Here is a 22,639-nt window from a genome sequence, read left to right as displayed (position 1 = left end):
TATAAAGCTTAGTATTAACCTGTTAAACATGATTGTAAATTAATACAAACTCAATTTATAAATTATCGTTAAAACTGCTGGATTTTTTTATTTCAAATTTTATTTTTAGTTTTTTTCAAAGTTGCATCAAATTAAAGCAAAACACCCCACAAATGACCTAATTTGATGCTTAAAAAAATTGATAAGTAAATTATTTCATTTTTTAATGCGTTTCATCAAATTACCTTTTTACAAAAAAAAAGTTATTTTATTTTAAACAGGGAATTCTAGAAAAAAAATCTTGTCCTTCGGATAAAAGCTGGGTTCAAGAAACACAAAAGACACTAGCATCTTGATAAAAAAAAAATTCTAAAATACATCAAATGTAATCTCTGTGGAGTGGTTAAATTCGTAATTCTTTTTTTTTATTTAAGTTTTGTATATTGGTTTGAATATCCTAATGACAAGTCTACGTATAATTATATTATAATATTGCAGCAGTAATAAGGAATTATCATGTTCCTTTAAGAAGTAAACTATCACTATGTAGGATCTTTTCACTCATCCCTAAGGAGATAAAAAGGGTTTAAATTAGAATAAGTCCTCACAGAATCACTCATCACCAGTTTTCTTACTTTCCAGTTAGCTGAAATTTGGCACAGTTATTAAAAAAAAATCATAAGAAAATCAAGCAAAAATTATTTTGAGTAGCAACCCTCTAAAGCAGTAAAGAAAATGAAGGTTGAAAGAGGAAGCCAAGATCTGAACAGCTAAAAAAAATTGAAGTTAGCACCCGTTTCCCTTAGATATGAAGATGGCAGAAAATGAATGAAAATGGCAACAGTGGAAGCGATCTGGCAATGATGCAGCTCTCTCTTGTCAGCTTGTGTGTAAAGCTCTCCCAGATCCTCAGTCAGAATTTCAACCTTATATTATAACTACACGACCCTAGAGCATGTGATGATAAAAGTTGTGTTTTTATAGTTCGTTATAGAAATGCAACAGTGAAATTTGGACCAACGGTGTGCCATCAAATTTTTTTTAAACTTGTTTGACCTACAAAAATCTCAACAAGTTTGAGGAATATTCCTATCAAGAGCACAAGTTTTTTGGTGGCTTAAAGGATTTTTGGAGGGCCAGAAAGCAATGGAAGACAAACCGTGCTCAGGGAGGTCTTAATATCGAAAACTGAAGAAAGAGTTAGGACTATTGTGAATTCAGACTCTCGATTAATATTGAGATTGATGAGCAGTATGTGAATCATTTTACCCTTCATAAGATTTTGATTCAAGATTTGGGGATGAGTGCCAAAAAATCTTTCCATTGAACATAAAGGCAATCAGAAGAATTTGTGCCTTGATCTTCTTGACAGAATCAAAAATGACTCAAGTTTCTTCAGTTGTGTGGTCACTGGTGATGAATCGTGGATTTTCAAGTATGTGTCCAGAAACAAAATATCAAAGTCAAGTTTCAGCACACTGACACTTATCCTTGACCAAAGAAAGCTTGAATGAGCAAATCCTGATGATTCTTTTTTTGACAGGGATTGTTTACATAGAATTTGCCCCTTGAGAACAAACTGTCAATCAATTTTTTTTGTAAAGAAGTCCTTGAAAGGCTCAGAAAAAGGACGCTTCATGTCAGACCATACATTTTGAAGACTTTGTTGCTCCACCATGACAATGCCCCCTGTCACGCGGCCATCTCCATCAACCACTTTTTGATGAAAAAAGAGATTCCAGTGGTTTCTCAGCCCTCCTATTCACCTGATAGTCCTTGTGACTTTTTTGTGTTCCTCAGCCTCAAAACCCATTTACTTGAAAGACCATCATTTTAGTACTGTCGAAACATCCAAAAGAGTGTAACCAAGGAGCTGACAGCAATTTGAGTTGAAGCTTTACAAAGTAAGTTAACAACACCTCTGCCAATGTATACCTGTCCAAGGGAATTATTTTAATGTTAACATCATTGTATAAAAGTAAAATAAAAGTTTTTTTAAATCTGTCATTACTTCTGCCACACCTTGTAAGTTACTCTTAAGAGGACATTTTCCACATTCACCCTTAGAAGTCTGAAAAGGAATGTAAACCCAGCTGTTCAAAAATAGTGCAACTTGCTCTTTTTGAGATGAAATGCTGAACTTTATCAGTGTTTCATTATCACAGAGATGTAATTTATGAGGTCCAGTAATACTTAAGAATGGTATTAATTTCCTTAATGTACCCTCCCCTCCTTATGAGGGTTAAATGGGATTAAAGTTGTTTTCCCCCTAGTCTTCATATATAATCTTAAATTTGGGAATAGAAGATTAAATTCAACTCTGGTAATTCTAAAATTGTTTGAAAACTTACCCCAAATGTCCCTTAAAAGGTAGAAAGTAGATTTTATAATTTATGTATATTTTTTTAATTCAGTTGTTTTGTATTTAAAATTTTAGGTGTGAAATATATGAGGCTCCAATATATGGAAAAACTTTTATTTCCTTTTAACCATCCTTAAAATTATTGTTCATTAATCTACACCCAAGAAAACTTATACTTATCATTAATTATGAAAATGTTTATTAATTTTAACATCAAAGAACCACTAAATTATTAAGATATTGAAACTCTTAAAATAAAAAATTAAATACAAGGAAAAAATAAGATAAACATGAATTTTCTAATTCCTTTGGATATGATTAACATGAAAAGAAAATAATTAAGTACTGTTGCCAAGTATAATAATCTATGAGAATGTATTCCCTTTTAACATTCCTTGAAAGAATGAAATTGAAAAATTGTTTTTTTATTTCCAGTTTATATTATAAAAGTGCTTTAAACCTTTAAAAAATTATTTGCTTGCAGGTAAAAAATGTTTTCTTAAGCTCAAATAAACAGAGAATTACAAAAAAAAAGCATAAAATTCAGAACATGACAGTATGAAAAATGGGTTTGTGAAAAACAGTCATTTACAAAAATTTAAAAGATTCATATTGTAAGTACCAATCACATGATGATTGGTAATGGAGTGGTAGTTTATAGACCTGTTCAAGGATTTGCTAACTGTGCGGTATTGCTTGAAGTACTAAATGGCTAATGCCTCACAAAATCCAACATTAAAAGAAGCAAAAGTAAGACAATTTGAAAACATTTGTTTCAAATTAATTAGACCTTTGTAACTAAAATCAACCAGTTGATTTTAAATGATGACAGATGTATCTTATGTAATCTATCAGACATATTTTATTTAGCACCTACTGATAGGCAAAACGTTTCATATCTGTCAGTAAAAAATAAAAAAAACAATTAAAGGGAACAAACTAACAAAGATCTATGTTAACAGTACGATATTATCAAGAAGTCAATTGTAGTTTAGCGTAAAGAACTGGCCAATTCTAAGTCAGCACATAAATATTTATTCCATTGCTGATGTCAACATTTATAAGGTTACCTACTTGCCTAACCAAAATAAAGAGTGCTATAAACTAGCAAGGTATATATCTTTTATGCAGAATTATTTACTATGAACAGACAAAAGGAATCAACATTATGCTGTTTTCCCCGATGTAACTTAAATCTTTGTTCAACAAAGATATAAGTTGAGAAAAATGGATTTGACAGACCAATTTAAAAAAAAAAATGATATAAATAACCTAAATGGTCTTTAAAATAGGTATTTTTTATTACTATTCTACAGAATACTCAACATTAGTAAAAATGTAACATACTTGAATATCTTTGTTAGGCCACATTCTTCAATTAATAACTGATCTCACAATAAACTTATTAGTCTTGATGATTTAGATAAAAATTACCTGAAACTCCAATCAGTATGTGAATGTTGATCAGAAATTCAATTAAGTTGAATTTAGTTTTTTGTGATCCAATTTGAATTAACAAAGATTTGTTACATGTCAACAAATTTTAAACCCCAGTTGAAGATATTATTAATACAAACTTATTTTATGTAATGCAAGGACCTTTCAAACCTATTCAACAAATCACAAATTCAACATTACATACACCCTGATGTAAATCACTAAAAATGCATGTGGATAAGCCATTAGAAAGTGCTTAAACACAAAAACAAAAAGACCTCTGAAATAAAGTAAAAAACATAACTTAACATTAGCTCCATTTTACACAACAAGCCTGTATACTAATTCTCAGCCACAGAAATACTTGCTGTTCTTAAAAATAAAATAGAATTCAACACTGTAAAACATCTAATATACTGACAGACTCGCTCTTATATAAAATAAATCCCTCATTAATTTACATAAACAAGAACATAGCTCATAAATTAAAAAAAATCTGAGTGTGGCCTTCAGAACAATAATCAATAACAATTACATATGGAACACAATCACCAAAGAAACATAATGTCACTGGAATATGTAAATTGAAGCTATGAATCCACAATGGTCCTACATTAGTAAAATGGGATGAAGCTACAATGTACAGTTGAAAGCCCCTGCCCTCCATAGCAACATTTACCAGCCATCTAATGGATATAAATCTCTTAACAACCTTGATTTACTTCATAATATACAGAAAAAAACTATATCTTAACTCACTGTAACGTAATGAAAAATATAAACATACAAAAAACAAAATTAGCTGAACAGACAATTTGAATTGTACATTTTTTTTACTACATTCCTAATATGCTGTAATGAAAGAAAATAATCAGCTGATAAATATTGTGAAAACACAATTAGTCACTGAGAAAAGTTCCAAAGATAGCTAAAAAATTTTGAAATAACCATTTTAAAATTGTTTATTATATGTTTGGTTCAATGATTATTATGAAAGTTTATATTTTATAATAATCATGTATTTCCATCAAGTGTCTTGCACATAAATATGGTAGCAAAATTCAACACAAAAATTGAAAGCTGTACAGTAAAAAATGTTCAATTAGCAATTTTGTTTGCATTATTTTGTTACTATCAAATGGAGCAGTTGTCCATCTGTTACCATCCATCTATTGATAACACATCGTACATCCATTATTTTATGTTAAAACATGCTTAGCAAAAAAAATTAGATTAAAAGGATTCTTGACCAGTAATATTAAACTTGAACCTAATTGTAATGTAATGACAAAATTATTAAAATAAATAATGTGTAAGTTATCTACAAGCAAATTTCTTCATTATTACAAAGTTAAGTTTTCACAGTTTTAGTAGTAATTAATAAATATTTATTTAATAAAATCATAAATCTGTATTATTTTATTTATTGAGAATCCTTTATTAACTCTTGTGTAGAATTTGTTAAGAAGTAAATTATTAAGAATGAATTGTTTGTTAATTTGCATTCAACATATTGTGTGTGCTCAACTCTATATAATACAGAGCTACAACAAATCTTTGCAATAATGTATCATTGTATAGAAATTTTTTACTAATCAGTCAAATGTTTCTGATATTTTTATGCAAAATGGATTATATAAGGAATATCCAGTGTTTAGACTGTATACAACAGATGTTTCTCTATTGTACTTTTAATCTATAAGCAATTCATATTTGCTATTGTTATTCTTTAATTATATTATTGATAAAAAGACAGCTATTACTTGTTAATAAAAAAATAACAGTTACTGTTATTTAGATTATTTTTCACCAAATTCCTTTTTATTATAAGAAATATAAATAATAATTGTCATAAAATTGTGTAATAAAAAAAAATTAAGCCACGCTTTGTTCAGTATTTTAATATAATAAATAGTTGGATTAGTACGTGTTATACTTCTGAGAAGAAAAGTGATGTTATTTTTTTACTTTTAGTGAATGTATTCATTCTACAGATATTTTTAGAGGTTATTTCTATTTTCTTTAAACATACTGCATAACAATAAGATTTAAATGTGATAAAAAATCCCATACAAAAATACTATAGAGAATTAAAATACATAAAACAGATAACTTGGAATGTAGGATGTAATATATCTTCAGATTACAAATTTCTACAAAACAAAAAAATAGTGGCTCAGGGGAAAAAAATTATATATATATATACACACACACACACAAAGATTTTAGCTTTTATATATCTGTTTGAGTGTGTCTATATATACGTATACAAGACTAGAATATAAAGTGCTCCCACTTGGATTAGAAAAAACCAATAAGGGACTTAGTATACAAAAGTTCAAACTGTAGTTAAACCGCTTTAAGTTTTATTTTTACACTACTTTTCAACTAAAATTTTGTGATTACAATTACATTGTAAACTTTTTTAAAATTATCAACTAACAAACAGTTTGTTATTGAATTCAATATGTATATGTAGAATACTTCTTCCGTCTTAGATTTTGATCTCGAGTTCGGATTAAGCATTGTTAGAGGATTATAAAAATATACAAATGGCTAAAATCAGCCACTGGGTTCATTGCAAAATGATCACCAAAATTAAAATTTTGTAATAATTGTTATGCAATAACAGTGTGATCTGTCAAGTTTTTTTAAATGCACTAATGTAAGGTTTACTAAAGTGTATAAAACATAAATATCAATTTTGTAAATCAAGTGTAAGACCCTGAAATGCTAGATAAACGTAACTTTTTAAAACTGAAAAAATATACCATAAAACCACAAACACAAAATAAATTATATTAATTTAGTATATGTAGGACCCAAATAGAGATTTATTAAAATAAACTCATTTGTGCCACCTGCAGATTTAAAAAAAATAAAAAATAAATTAGATAAATGTGCAACTTATTAATAGTAACAGATACTGAAAAAGGAGGGTTATAACTTAATATAAGACTATAAATTATGGTTAACATATATAATTACTTGATTTGATTAGTCACATGACCTAAGGGAACTTTAAAACATAAAATAATCGCTTAAGATGTATGTAATCTTAATATACAATAATGATATTACTCAACTAATTAATGATATATATTAAATATGATATATTTATATATATATATATATAATATAATATAATATATATATAGAATATATGTATATAAAATCTACATCTTGATTTTATATGTAAATGAAACTTGTAATATGTAATAATCTGAGTTAAGTAGAAGTTAAAACATAAAACAGAGATAATAATTACGTTAAAAATGAATTAATAATTGAGAGAACAGTAACAATAGTATAATAAGATTGTTCATTTGGAAAAGTCTTACTCGACTTTTCATTGATAACTGGTTTACAATTGATTTTGTTTCATAGTTTTTTCTTCTTTTAACTGGTCCCTTATTTTTATATAATTTGTCATTTTTTTAAGTGACTTAACATAATTTTAATTTAAATGTTAAGTATCAATAATGCATATGATTCATTGTGCATTATTTTGTTATTCTAATTTTTGTCTAAGAACTAACAGCTGCGAATGCAACATAAAACAGTAGGTAAATGGATAGGATATACAATTATCTTTTTTTTTTCATAAAAATAGCATTATTATTTTTATCAAATACACTTTTAATGATAATTTTAGGATGTAATTTTGGTATTCAAAAAATGATTCTGGACACATGTGTCAATTAAATTAATTATATATATATATATATATATATATATATATATATATATATATATATATAATTATTTTTATGTTGTAAAGGAAAGTACAATATTTAACCAATTTTGAATTTAGTAAAAGTTTTTGAAAAAGTTAAAATTACTTGCAGAAATTATAGTAACTGTAATTTTCTTTCTGATCTGTACTGATAGAAAATTATTAAAATTAGTTTATCTTACATTCTCTAAAATAGAATTTCCTTAATAGAACCACAAACTTATTTTATATATAAATTAATAACACCAAGAATTGTACACCTTTGTATATAAATGGTATTGCTTTCTAGTGTCAAATAAATGACTACCAAAGTTGTAACAATGGCTTCACAATGCCCAATAAGATCAATCCCATTTAGTAAAAAAATTTAGTTCTGATAATGTTAGATTACGTATTAAGTAGAATCATTAAATTATTAAACATGGGTGAGAATATCATAATAAGAAATTCAAAAACATTTTTTTTTCTTTTCAGTTTTAAGAATTAATTTTTGTAATTTGAAACGTTTTTCCTGTTAAACAAAAAGTTAGCGTCCCCTTTCGAAGTAATATTTTTTCACGGTGTAAAACAAACATTGAAATATAGTGTAGGCATTATTAAAATAGAATTTAAGTTGGATTAAATAAATAATTTTAAAAATAAATTCATTTTGACAATTCCTATTAACAACTGTACAGTCGTCTTTGCATGATCAGGGCACTTACACCAATAGACCACTATTATAAGACATTTTTTTTTTAGGAATGGGTACTTTTAAGTAACGTGTTCTAGTATAAACAAAATTACGATAACCGAAAATAATAGCAGAGAAAAGATACGTAATCCCTTTTTTTTAATGTATGTAGAAATTAAATAATTACACCTGTTAAGTATTTTGATTTTTATTATAAATAAAATTAGCCAGATTTTTTTACAGCTAAAGGAAAAGTTAGAAGAAAAATACAGCAACATGCACAAAGAAAATAACATTTTTGTTTATTCGGGCAGTAACGCATTCTAACGTTATTTTAGTGAATTGAAAGTAACTAATTCTGCCAATGTAATGAATTTGAAGTGGTTTAACTACGCGGGGCATAAGCAGTGTTATAGGGATGACTGGTTGTTGCAGTACGTTGGCTAACCTGTAAGAGTATAAACATGGAACCAGCAGTTGTATTACTTCGTTAGTTGCTGTCACTGGTGTGGTGTATATCTGGTCGCTGTTGCCGGTCGAGTGGTGTGACTAGTTTGTGTACGAGTGTCAGTGATATATAAATTACATATCAATTGTATATGCGGCATTCATTCTTTATTAAAATTATCATTTTTTTGTGAAGGGTTTATGTGATCGAAGGGTTTTGTTAAATAGGATTTTATATTATTTTTGTTGGGATAATGTATATGCAACACAATGTGATATGTAATCTAATCGAATGAAATATTTCGTGTTTTTTTTTTGTTTTAAAAAAAGGTAAAAATTTATTTTGACCACATGGGGTTTTCAACAAACTTACAAGGCCGAGCCGCACACGAGGCTTTGCTTAGCAGACAAGATGCAGAACTCCGTTTATTGGAAACGATGCGGAGATGTATTACAAATAAAATAAAATGTGATAGGGATTACGCTATGGCTCTGACGACTGTTGCAGTCCAGGGTCAAAAAATTGATAGAGCCGATGAACTCGCGGGAAGTTTAGTCGCTCAGGCGTGGAAAGGGATGATGGAAGAACTTGAAAATGCTGGAAAATTAGTTAAATCTAATGCAGATCTTGTAGAAAAAGAAACTTTGGATAGGCTAAATGCTCTTTGTACTGAAAAACGAAAAGCAAGAAAACAGTACCAAGAGGAGCACAATAGAATCTCCCAGCAGTTTAATACTGTAAGTATTTGAAAAAATCGTAGCTTACTTATTTTCATCTAGTTAATTTAAATTATTAATAGTGTTTAAGTACCTGATTTCGTATTCATTTGTTCGTTTTGTTATCATTCTGATTTCTTTTATTTTTAACAGCTAGAGTTGAAGATTATATTGTCATTGTTTTTATTTGCTTTTGATCTAGCACAAACATATTACATACATGAAGAGCAGCGATGGATGTAATACGTTCTTACAGCACGAGTTCATTCGGTTTAGTACTGTGTAACAAAACCGCCTTCAAGATGTTTATCTTTTTTACTATACTTATTTTGTCTACAAATTTACTCTTAACCAAATGTCATTATTTATAATAAAACGGTACTTTTCAGAATTATTTGTTTATTTTTAACACTAAAACGTTCGTTTGTTTCGTATCGGGTAATTTATTTTGATTTCTTAAATGTTGAATTCTGATTTTTTAAAATAATTTTTATGTATTTTGCCTATAACCGTTATGGAATTTTTTCCTTAAATATAATTTTTTATAGTGGTTTGTTTTGTCGTTTATATGCAAATTACCGTGATTAAAGTACAAAAAAATTTATGTTTCCTGATATATTGTTATTTATGGGTTTCTCACTTTAATGTAACGTGTGTGGCTAAAAAAATAAATTAAAAAAATATTTTTTTTCCTTAATCTACAGTTGGTGATATTATGTAGACGTTATCTAATTTATGTCAATTTCTTAGAAATGATAAGGCTCTATTATCCTACGCATATTGTAGTACTGTACCTACTTGTAAATTACACAGTATATGTTGAAAAGTTATTACTAAATGTAAAATTGTTAATTACTAGAGCTCAATTGCCGGCTTTATAGATTTTGTTGGGTTAAGAGCACTGTTTTTCTTTATTATTTGTTCATTTTTACAATCCTAAGCAGTTGTAACCATCGTAGAAAATACATCGAAATTTCGCTATATACTGTACGACAAAGTTATACCATATTACCGATTTATTGGCAAATAGAGAACACTAGCCTGACGCCGAAATATTCGAAGGATCCACAACGGAACGCTCATGTAAAGCGCCTTTTTTGCCAAATGTATTCGTACCAAGTTTTCTCTATTTCCCCTGATATGGGTGCCCCTAATTTAACTAAAATTGGTACTTACGTATTAACGCCACCGCAGCTACAGCTTTATTTAAAATTGAGTATTTATTTATTTTATTGAGTCTCTTTATTAATTTTAAGAAATGGTTATTTATATTTATTTATTTTATAAATATAATTTAACCAAACTTAACCTACGCTCGCTAACCTTGACTAATTAACACTGTAATTTTTTGAGTATTTATTTTAATAAATGGTTATTTTTATTTATTTTATAAATATAATTTAACCAAACTAAGCCTACGCTCGCCAACCTTGACTGATTAACACCGTAATTTTTTGAGTATAAATTTAATAAATTCAGTAATTATTGTTATTTAAATAATAAAATAATTGCAATAATTACTAAAATAAAAATAACCATTTATTAAAATTAATAAAGAGACTGTTTTGAATCTATGTTAAACTCTATATTGGCCCATTTTCCACCGAAATCCGATTGACTGCTTTGTTTTTAAATAAAGCTGTAGCTGCGGTGGCGTTAATATGTAAGTACCCAAAAAATTATTGTAATTTATGTTGGTGTATTTATTTTTCTACTCTGTTTTTATTATCAAAATAAACATATCTTACGTTATTACAGCGGCTATTTCTCCCCGTCCTTTATAACAAAATATTTATACGAGTTATTAATGTATTTGTTAACATTTCCAAAAAAAAATATGAAAGTACATTAAATTTGCCATTAATTATTGTTTTTTTTTTTTTTTTTTTACTTAGTTTAACGAGGTCTAGTTTATAAATTCTTTAAAAGTCGATTAAAAAAAAATTCGATACATAGACTTACTGTAATTGCTAATTAGGTTTCGTAAAATCAGAATCTTTTATTTATTAATTGACGACGCTTTAGGCGTCATATTTTCATTTATAATTAAGTAAAATTTTCAATATCTATAAAATATTACAGTAATGTTAAGTGTACTAAAAAATTACCGCTTTCTTTTCTTTAATTTGTTTTCTTCTTTAAACAGATAAAAGAAAGAAAAAATATTTGTATTACTCATTAATAATAAAGTAAGTAATTAAAAAGGTATTAAAACAATACATATCGATTTTGTGATTGCACATTCTCTAGAACTAGACGACCATACTTCACATACATTTAAATAATTTTTATGTTTGTTTTAATTAAGTTAGGATACCCATATTAGATGCTGGAGAAAACTTGGAAAGAATACCTTTGACAAAAAAAAGGGTCTTTCATTTTACACGAGCGTTGTTCCGTTGTATATCCGTCAGTTTTTCGTGATTTACGTACAATTGTTATGGCTGTGGAAGATGTGCTGTAACATATTTTTTTGAAAATTTAATCTTGCGTCCTTTTCCCAGTATGTAAAAAATAGTTCTTGCCAAGGAAAATTATTTTGGTGGGAACGGCGATCGATACTGTTATCGTTTTTGTTTTTATGTTTTAGTTTTTACTTCCTTGTACGAAGTAAAGGAAGTGTTGTGATCGCGAAAATTTTCAGTTTTCAATGGAAATATCCATTTTGACCATCCCTGAATCCATTTTGGCTAGTTTTGACGTGAGGTCTGTACGTATGTATCTCCCATAACAAAATTTCAGTTTTCGAATTCAGGACTTACGTCTAGTCTACCCTTTTGATTGCAATCGACTGGACCAAAAGTATCCAAAAAAACCCCAAATCCAAAATATTTGGATTTTTTATTTTTTTTTTTTTAACTACAGTAATAAGCTCTCATTGAGAGTTTTCAACGATATATCATTAGTGGTACTTATTTTCATTGGTTCCAGAGTTATAGGCAAATAAACGTTTAATTAATGAAGTATATGGGGATCTTACAAGGGGGAGGAACATCGGTTAAATTTCGACCTCATCTCCTTTTTTTTTTAACTTTTTTTAAAATTTAAATGTATATATTTATCAATTATTATTAACCTCTGATTGTAAAAACGTTTTTATAATAAATAATATTCGATAATCACAATAAAAAAAAGAAAAAGAAAATGTATAAAAAAAAAACAGAAGTTATTACTGAAATAAAATTTTATGCACTTTTAATTTAAAAAAAATGTGTATATGTAATTTAATAGGCGTACAAGGAAGTCATGCATGTGGTATCCACAGCAGATTTTTTATTTATAATAACAAATGCTATTAAAAATGTTTTTTTTTTAGTTTTCTTGATGTTTAAACTTTAATTAACTTGTACGTTTAATATTGTATAACTAAATAAACAAAAATACAGTAAACCCAAAAACGATTTTTTTGTGCCAAAATTACATTGTATAATATTCTTCACCAGTATTATTCAACTAAATTTTCGCTTACGATCATAGCTTACTGGAAATAATATTTTAAAATACGAACTTGAAATCTAGTTTGAAAATGAATTAGCCCGTTATTCTGAAACTTCTTTTATTCTGTATTTAGCAACTATTTATGAATTTTATGTTTACATTTACCTACTAAACCTCTAAAAATTCTTCTCTCCCGCATAAAATGATGAAACATACGCTGTTAACATAATGCCTGGTTTGTACGTTGTGTATGCAGCTGTTACATGTAAATAATATTTAGCTATCTACGCTTGTGATTCTTTTTTTAATGTATCTTAGGAACGAGATATCCTTTACTTCCCGACTATGTGAGTAGCTGTATATAACGGACAGAATGGTGATAAGCCAAAAAAAATATATACTTTCCGGGTTTTTGACAGATTTCAATATTCACACCCTTTTTTTATATAAAGAGGTGGAGGAACCCTATTTATGGACACCTAAGCAGTGTCGGGCTTGCTAACGGGCTCCGCCAGTTATAGCCAAGGGCGTATTTTACCTGCGCACTACCGACTAAACCTCCACCCCTGGCTTCCTCCTTCCTGGCACTGCTTATAAAAGTATTTCATCAGAAGAAACGGGAATCGCTCGCACATACAGTCATAACAAACCAACAGGATGTCGCATACCACACAAACAAAACCACTGGAGACAACACATACAGCTCGTCAAATACAAACACCGACAAAAATATCGCACTAGAACCATGCAGAAAACAGGACAAAGCTTCTTACATCCACAACTCCTACGTGATACGTGGTGTGTATTCACACCGTACGGAGTCCATTAATTAAGACCAAAAAGCACAAACATTTTACGGATGGATCTATTCCTTGTGCTGCTTTTCGCTAAATATCTTTAAATTGAATTAATCGATTTTGTTCATATAACATTTTCCGAAGAGTGGGAGAAATTTGAAAATTTTTTCCGATTTTTTTACCTCGGTAGTTTAGAAAAAATATTTCTTAGCAAATAATGTAACGTTTGTTACTGCATAATCTGTCAAGAAAAGTTTGCAAAATCTTTACCCCCATTCCCGAAAATAGCAAGTTACAATTATAATTGTTTTTATTTTAGAATATCTGAGCCTGAAGTAGCAATACGTTAAAAATAATCGCACAGGAACATTCTTAGTGTATTAGAATATAAAGTGACTTAAATCGATTTTAATCTAATTTCTTTATATAATAAATTTAAATGAAAACAGCTGTGAAGGAAAATTTTTAAATCGTTTGAGTAGCCATTTTTTTTTTAAAATGCAGCGGTTTCGAATGTCTGTAGTAGAAACTTCGTTGTCAGCGTTTTTCTTGCTTTCCCAATCTGTCTCATTTTCTCGGAGAATTATTTCCATACTGGTAGCCTAATGGTTTTAAATAATTACACGATAGTTGTAATTATTCTGGAGCATTTATATTTTTTCTACCTTGTGAATATATCAGGTAATAATAGTAATTTGATGGGAAAGGAACTGACCGTATATTTGAAATTTGCTATTTTCATCCTGTTTCTTTTGGCTTTGTAAATAAGCTGTTGTCGGCATTGTACTGTAAAGGTAGACCAACTTCGGACTGAAATATACTTCTCTGTAGATTAGCATTTAATAAATCAGGTTTTAACTAAGCGATTTTCTGTTTTGGGAGATATCGACAAACAGACCGAATACAAAATTTGACTAAATTTGTATGATAAGAAAATTCATTATACAGTCGAACCTTGATATTACGAAAATCTCGATTTTATGAAGTCTTTTACTCTACCGTGACATTTTAATAAAACTACGTAAAAATTTACCTCTATTTAACGTATTCGTACCTCTATTTAACGAAGTCGTGACATGACATTAATAGTTTGTAATAATATACAGTAATTTTTACGAAATGTTTTTCTTTTAAATAACGACATAAAATTTAGTATTTTGAACATCTTTGTGAGTTTAAGGTAGTTACTCTTTTGATTTCCGTACCTAAATTGTACTTGTATACAAACACAAAGTATTCTTGATAACAATAAAAAATGATAGCTTATTTTTAATGAACTGATAAACGAAAATTCTTTTATAACCAGTTAAAAATAAAATTCTAACAAAAGATTTAAACACGTGTTCTGCAGTTACCGTCTCCCTATACGTTAAAGTAGCGGAATTTCCCGAAATCCATTAACTAACGCAGAGCACTAAAAATACCGTGCAAACTTTTATTCATTTATCTAAACGACACATTTATCTACTCAATTTAGACATAACACATAAAATTCTTAGAAAACGTTTAATATAACGAACCTCTATATAACGAAAACCTTTATTTAACGAATCCCCCCCGGGATTTTCGATTTCGAGGTTCGACTGTATTTAAAAATTTAACTGTTAAATTTCTCAAAACAATTCCAAATATTTCGAAAAAATACGATTCGTTAATTGTTTTTATAATTTTTTTTAATGTAATTTTTGTATGTACTCGTATAAAAGTTTCTTCATTAACCTACTGAAAAACAATTATTTGTTTCCTTCCTTGTACGAAGTAAAGGAAATATTGTGATCGCGAAAAATTTCGGTTTTCAGATATCGACGGAAATATCCATTTTGACGATCCTTGAATCTATTATGACTAGTTCCGGTGTGACGTCTGTACGTACGTATTTATCTCGCATAACTGAAAAACGATTAGCCGTTGATTGTTGAAATTCTGGATTCAGGACTGTTGTAACATGTAGTTTTCCCCTTCCATTTTGATTGCAATCGACTGAACCAAAAAAGCCAAAAAAAAAAAAATTGGATTTTTTCCTTACTGCAGTAATAAGCCTTCATTGACAGCTTTTCAACGATGTATCATAAGTGGTACTTATTTTCATTGGTTCCTGAGTTATAGCCAAGTAAAATATTAATTAATGAAATATTTGTATCTTTCATGGAGAAGGCACATCGGTTCGAATCCGAATTCATTTCCTTTTTTTTAAATTTATATATATATATATATTTTGATATTTTAATAATTATTAACCTCTGATTGTAAAAAAAATGTTTACATTAATTAATAATTCAATAATAACAATAAAAAAAGGAACAAGGCGTACAAGGAAGTCATGTGATTTTAACATCAGATCTTTTAAAATAAGTTTTTTAAATACAGTTTCTCAAAATTGAATTTCTAGTAAACTTGACTGATAAAATTTTAACTACATATTGTTTTATGCAATGTAAAAAACAACGGTTTAAATCCGAAAGCGCAGAGGTATTTCATATATTTCTATCATTTGTAGTAACAGATTTCAACATCCTTTAGATTCCTGTAAAAAACTTTAGATTTATTGGCTGTCATTTTAAAAATATTCGAAAAACTTTGTATGGATACAATTTCTAGATAGTATTACGATTCATTAAAAAGAAAACAAGTTATTTAATTTCGTGAATGAATGCATACACCGGGACCTTTCGTAGAGTATCTGAAGGAATTCAAGATCACCTGAACTGTTTTAATTTTCTGAAAATTTACTAAGCTCAGGAAAGTTCTGTTTTTTTCGTGATTCTTTAGTAAAGCAGTGTATAGCTCAAAATGGGAAATATTGGCTGCTATTGTAGGAATTTTAAATGCCGTTTCTAGGATAAAATTTCAAAACAGATTTTAAAAAAACTATGATTTTTATATAATTTTAAATAAATAAAAATAAGAAATGTAGTAGAAATAACAAAGATGGACCACTGAATGTGAAAATAGGAGGAGAAAAGATTATGGAATTTTGTTATTTGGGAAGTAGAATTACTAAAGATGGACGAAGCAGTAGCAATATAAAATGTTGAATAGAACAGTCGAAACGAGCCTTCAGTCAGAAATATAATTTGTTTACATTATAAATTAATCTAAATGTCAGGAAAAGACTTTTGAAAGTATATGTTTGGAGTGTCGCTTTATATGGAAGTGAAACTTGGACGATCGGAGAAGAAAAGATTAGAAGCTTTTGAAATGCGGTGCTATAGGAGAATGTTAAAAATCAGATGGGTGGATAACGTGACAAATGAAGAGGTGTTGCGGCAAATTGATGAAGAAAGAAGCATTTGGAAAAATATAGTTAAAAGAAGAGACAGTCTTATAGGCCACATACTAAGGCATCCTGGAATAGTCGCTTTAATACTGGAGGGACAGGTAGAAGGAAAAAATTGTGTAGGCAGGCCACGTTTGGAATATATAAAACAAATTGTTAGGGATGTAGGATGTAGGGAGTATACCGAAATGAAACGACTAGCACTAGATAGGGAATCTTGGAGAGCTGCATCAAACCAGTCAAATGACTGAAGACAAAAAAAAATTATAATTGAATGATATGTAATATAATTTTTATTTGACTGCACAACATGTAGAGACCGATTTTAAATAAAAATGTCAAATTATGTTTTTGATTACATAATTTGATTGAATATAAAAATAATTATGTATTTTATTAAATAAATGTATTTTTATTAAAAGCAAATTAGAAGATGCGTGTGCCAATTATAGGGTACCTTTAAGATATAATAGAAAATTTGTGTATCCTTTTATCGTAAAAATTGTGTCCACTAACCAATTATATGTTGAGTACTGTTTAGCTTTTCTTAGCTTCATTCTTTTATTATATATTGACGCGTTTCGAAATAACTCCATTGTCAAAACTTAATGTACTCCGGAATACATTAAATTTTGACAATGGAGTTATTCCGAAATGCGTCAACGTATAATAAAAGAATGAAACTAAGAAATAGTAATCAGTACTCAACATAGTGTGTATTCAATATAGTGTTCTTAGCAGAAAATATAATAATTATTATTATCTTAATAACAATTTCCACTAACCACCTTTTTTAGTCTATTCTTTATTTTATTTTATGTACTTAATGTCGATCCTGTTATTAAGAAAAATTGTTTCACTTATTTTAGATCTAATCGTATACTATTTGCAAAGGGTTGAAAAAAGTATTGGTTCTAAGGACAACATTGTTGCCAGGTGAATTTTTGTATATTCAGTTACACATTGTTGAATTTAGCCAATCACATTTATACCAAACGGCTTCTGCTGTTTGAAATATAGGGTGTTCAAAAAATGACGCAATCGTATGGGAAAATGAGTAAGTTAAATAGTTGTTGAGAGTGGCCTCCATTATGCGATTCACATAATTGAATACGACGTCGCGTGCTCTTAAACACATTTTGTAACGTTTGTTGAGGAACTGCAGCGACACATCGTTCAATTTCGCTCTGTAATTCGGGAACGGTGTGAAGATGGTTTTTGTAAGCAGTATCCTTAAGGATGTTTTCTGACAAGAAAAAGTAGGAGGGGGTAGATCAGGACTTACGCGCTGTCTACTGCGCTACCGAGGCAGTAGGGTAGATCAGGAGACCGAAGCGGCCACAACTACTTCGAAATTACTTGTCCATGAAAACACTGATCCAAGAAAGTCATAGGATAACTGTCTGTATCAACCGTAGCAATGCCCTGCTAAAACCTCGTGTACTCTAACCAGTCTCTTTTTTTCTGTTAGCCTCTGAAACCACCATAAAATATTACTTCAGAGGATGATATGTATGAATGTAAATGTAGTCTTGCACAGTCTGAGGTACGTGGTTAAATCCAACCGCTAAAGAACACCGGTATCTACGATCTAGTATTCAAATCCGTATAAAAGGATTTGTTGCCCTTCGAAATCGGTTAATTTGTGATGACGAGTTCACCACTAGACCAGTCCGGTGGGCTACTCTAGTCGGTCTGCAGGTATATTGTTTACAAATTGTTGCTCTTTCTGTATGTAGGATTCTCTGTTCACTGCGCCATGGAAGATTGTCATGAAGATTCGTCTACGTGAAATTGCACATCAAATACAGGGGAGACTCGTGCAGCTAATGTGGATTTTTTGTACACCAAATATGTGAATTCTGTGCGTTGAAGTATCCATCCATGCCTCGTGAGACCGAAACCAGTCATCGGGTTCTTCCCCGTCTGGCGTTACAGATCACATGAACCGCTAACATAAAGCTATACTTTTTCAGTATCTGCAGGTACCAACTCGTGAACAACACGAATTGTATACGAATGCATCTTTAAACACTTGTGCGTCCCGTGTGGGCACTTCCAACAGAGACACCAGACTGACTAGATAGGCGTAGCATAGACTTATTGAGACTAACAGAATATGTTTCAGCTTGCACGTCCATCAACTTTTCTGGTGTTAGAACTTTTCTGCCACATTCGCTGTGTGTATGAACTTATCGTACAGCCGTTTGATTGAGGACGGACTTGGTGCATCCATATTGTACTTTTTTTTTGAAGGCATTCTGGGTCTGGGCATAACTGTGATATCTTAAGTATTCGTAAGCAATGAATATTCTCTATTGCATCTTGTCACCCATTTTTCTTCAATTAAACCAGCAACAAAAAAAGGAAACATTCTTCCATAAGGTGTCATGTCACTTTTTAAACACTGTTTTTTATTTCATTACTACGTTACGTCACTTCTTTATCAGCAAACCACTTACGCAATCGTAGAATGAAGAGAAAAATATTGTGACAATGTAAGAGAGATTAATTTAATTTTGGCTATAATGGTCGTAAGATATAGCGTTTTTGTATAATTTTATGTTGTTTAATAAGCTTTGGACGTACTATAGAAGTGTAAAACCAGTTACTCCATTTTATGATAATTACGAGTATGAGTCGTTATTTTCTAATGGAACTAGAATATTAACTTGTTATTTAGGACTATTAGCCTCAGTCTTTCATACGGTTATAACGCCCGCAGAATCTTGGTAAGAGTGGTTCTAGCCAACAATTGCCATCTCTGAAAGTATTGTTGTTTATGTAGAACCAATCTTTGTGATGAACAACGTTAAGGACCAATATCATCTCCTTTTCTTGGAATGTTGATACGTAATAATAGATTCTGCTCGGTAAAAAAAAGTAATGGGAAATCATTATCTCTATTTAGCCTATCTTAGGATCTAGATAGACTGTCTTTATGTTAAAGCTTATTTATTATTTTTTCTTTGATCCTCTTTTGCGTCTTAAATAATTGATTCATTTATTTAGTGGGTTTGTTTTTCTTTTTTTGTATTTATTTCTTATCTTTATTCTTAAAAATGAATGTATCATTGTGGCTTGCTACTCGTATCACTTCCAACCAACTTAGATTCCCTATTGTTTTGGTGCGTATACTAAATGGTTTCAGTAAAAACAGAATGACGATTATAGGGCGTTAACTATAACTACCCCTCAGGTAATAAATACCCCTCAGGTATTATCATTTTACTATTTAGATCTAGAAACTAATTTTAGCGTAATTTTAATAATGTTGGTTATATTTTTACAAAATAATAATTTTTTTTTACTAAAATTTAATTGTAAAATTTGAAATTAATTTCTCATACTCGCAAAATAATTTATAAATCAAAATTAATGTGTTTATTTTTTAAATTTCTCTTTATTTATATTCTCCTCAACAATTAAAGTCATTAGCGACTGGAATGTAACTGTAAATGTACCGGTAAACGTTTAGTCGTGAATAAACTCTGGCCGACCATTCCTGAGACGTGTGGTTAATTGAACCCCAACTGCTAAAGAATACTGATATCCACGATCCAGTAGTCAAATCCGAATGAAAGCAACTAACCATCTTTACTAGGATTTGAATCTAAGAACTCTCGACTTCGAAGTCAGCTGATTTACAAGTTGGAGTTTTACCACTAGACTAACCCAACGGGTCAAAAAATGTGTTTATTATTTTAAGAAAAACGAAATATTTTTGTTCTTTTTAATATATGTTGGAAGAAGATACATAAAGTTGATGGTGATGAAACCTTAAACCAAAAAGGTTTACAATATCGGTTGCGTTTTAGAAGTATGTTGTATTCACAAGGGAGATTTCGGGTGACCCTAAAGTACTTTTTATTTATTTTTCTGTTTCTATTGAACATCTTTGAAAAATGTTGGTTACCTAAAGATTATAAAGCATTCAGCCATTTTATTTATAAAACTAGATATAGCGGTCGGGTGTTAAAACTTACAATAAAGAAAAACAATTATGTATTAGCATCTGTTAAAATGTTCAAAATTATTACCCAGCTATAAAAAAAAAATCTCAATACAACAAAAAAATATATTGTATTATGTATTTATATAAAGAAATAAAGTGTGCGGGTAAGTATGTGTATGCGCGTATGTATAAAAAATATAAGGATGTGAAGTGTGTCGATATTCGGTGGGTTAACACGTCATTGTTTCTAAAAGTGGGAGTCACGGATTTGTGAACCTACGCCAGCCATAACATTTAGAAGGCCGACGTCTCTATTAAATCCTGCCCTATCCAATTAATCCAAAAAAAAGTGACAAATTTCAGACTTTTATATCTAAAGTATGTGTCTGTGTTTGCCAGTTTTTTTTATTTAAAAAAAATCGGTAGACGAATATAATGAAAAACAACCGATATGCCAATAAGCCATACATAACTTATTTACTAATTCTATATTAATTCGTATATGTCGTTGAAATGTAAAATTGATAAATAAATTTTTCTTTTTAAGATAAAATTAATGATAAATATTGGTTTTAAAGATGGAATCATCCTTAGTAAAATTTTTTTAGTAAATAATATTTATTGATAAAATTAATTACTATTAAAATAAGCAGGATCTTAGTGAAAAGAATCCCATTAACGAATAAATCTCATTCGTATCGATGTATTTTACAACCCGAAAAAGCAATATATACAAGGTGTATCACGAAGTTCTCCCGGGATTTTAGTAAGCGATTCTATTGATGAAAATAATGGAAAAAGTTCGTATAAACATATTTCTTGAAATGCTTCGTTGTGAGTTACAGTTAGTGAAAGTTTTCTCTCGGATTTCAGCTACCCCGGGTAAATGTGGTAGTTCTGAAATTTTTAAGGCGTTAATTTAAGGGACAGAATAATGTTTTTTATGGTTTTTTACCTGAAAAATCGAATAAAATAGATTCCAGAACCGTTTTTACAGTAATTTTTGAGAAATCTGGGGTGAAAACCAATATATTGGGGTAAAAACCCCTGTTTTTTTATGTTTGGGTACAATAAATTTGTTAAATGGGTAATAAATATATAGAACCTTTAAACAAAACTTGTAGAGAATTTAATTCCGAACAAAATAGTGTAAGATAAGTTGAATAATACAAAGAAAAGTAGTAAAATTCGAATTTTATTCAGAAAAACTATATTACTAAATTTATCAGAAAAGTATTTATTTAATGTCAACAAAAATCAAATTCTTTTTTAGTAATGTAAAAAATTTGTAAACACTAAATTTACGGTTAAAAAATTATTAAAAAGTGGAAATTACACAATTGTAAAATAAGGATAAATAAATAAAAATTACTTAGATAAATTTTTTTATTAATTACAGTAATACAGAAATTATTTGAAAAATTAGTATTCAAAGTTGGCAATACAATAACAACAGCTGATTAACCATGCGTAATACTGTATTGGTGTTTTAACCTTTATGTAAGATATATCGGGTGCCGGCCTCCGAGGCGCGAGTGGTAGCGTCTCGGCCTTTCATCCGGAAATCCCGGGTTCGAATACCGGTCAGGCATATGGCATTTTCACACACGCTACAAATCAATCACCTCATCCTCTGAAGCAATACCTAACTGTGGACCCAGAGGTTAAAAAAAAAGTATATCGGGTAGTGTGAGACCTGTGCTGTTGTTAGCGAAGGTTTTGATATTAGTTTTAGTTTGAACGTAATCGGTTTGCCATTGAAGTAATGCCGTACTTATTTGGTTGTGTGTAATGGTAATGCTGCAGTAGAATACGAAGTAA

The 22,639-nt window shown here is 29.4% G+C and overlaps 1 protein-coding gene across 5 annotated transcripts in view; it reads left to right on the top strand.

Annotated features, from left to right (window-relative positions):
• Positions 1-8,624: 8,624 nt before the first annotated feature.
• FER (tyrosine-protein kinase Fer) overlaps positions 8,625-22,639 on the top strand; it is a 304,551-nt gene continuing 290,536 nt past the window's right edge. For all 5 annotated transcript variants that reach the window (XM_075374734.1, XM_075374737.1, XM_075374735.1 and 2 more), the window contains exon 1: positions 8,625-9,372. In XM_075374734.1, the coding sequence (XP_075230849.1) occupies positions 8,986-9,372 (387 nt within the window). In that variant the 5' untranslated portion in view covers positions 8,625-8,985. The remainder of the gene's footprint in view (positions 9,373-22,639) is intronic.

Source organism: Lycorma delicatula, chromosome 9 (assembly GCF_047948215.1).
Source record: "Lycorma delicatula isolate Av1 chromosome 9, ASM4794821v1, whole genome shotgun sequence".
Classification (NCBI taxonomy): Eukaryota; Metazoa; Arthropoda; class Insecta; order Hemiptera; family Fulgoridae; genus Lycorma; species Lycorma delicatula.
This window is presented reverse-complemented; position numbering and strand designations above follow the sequence as displayed.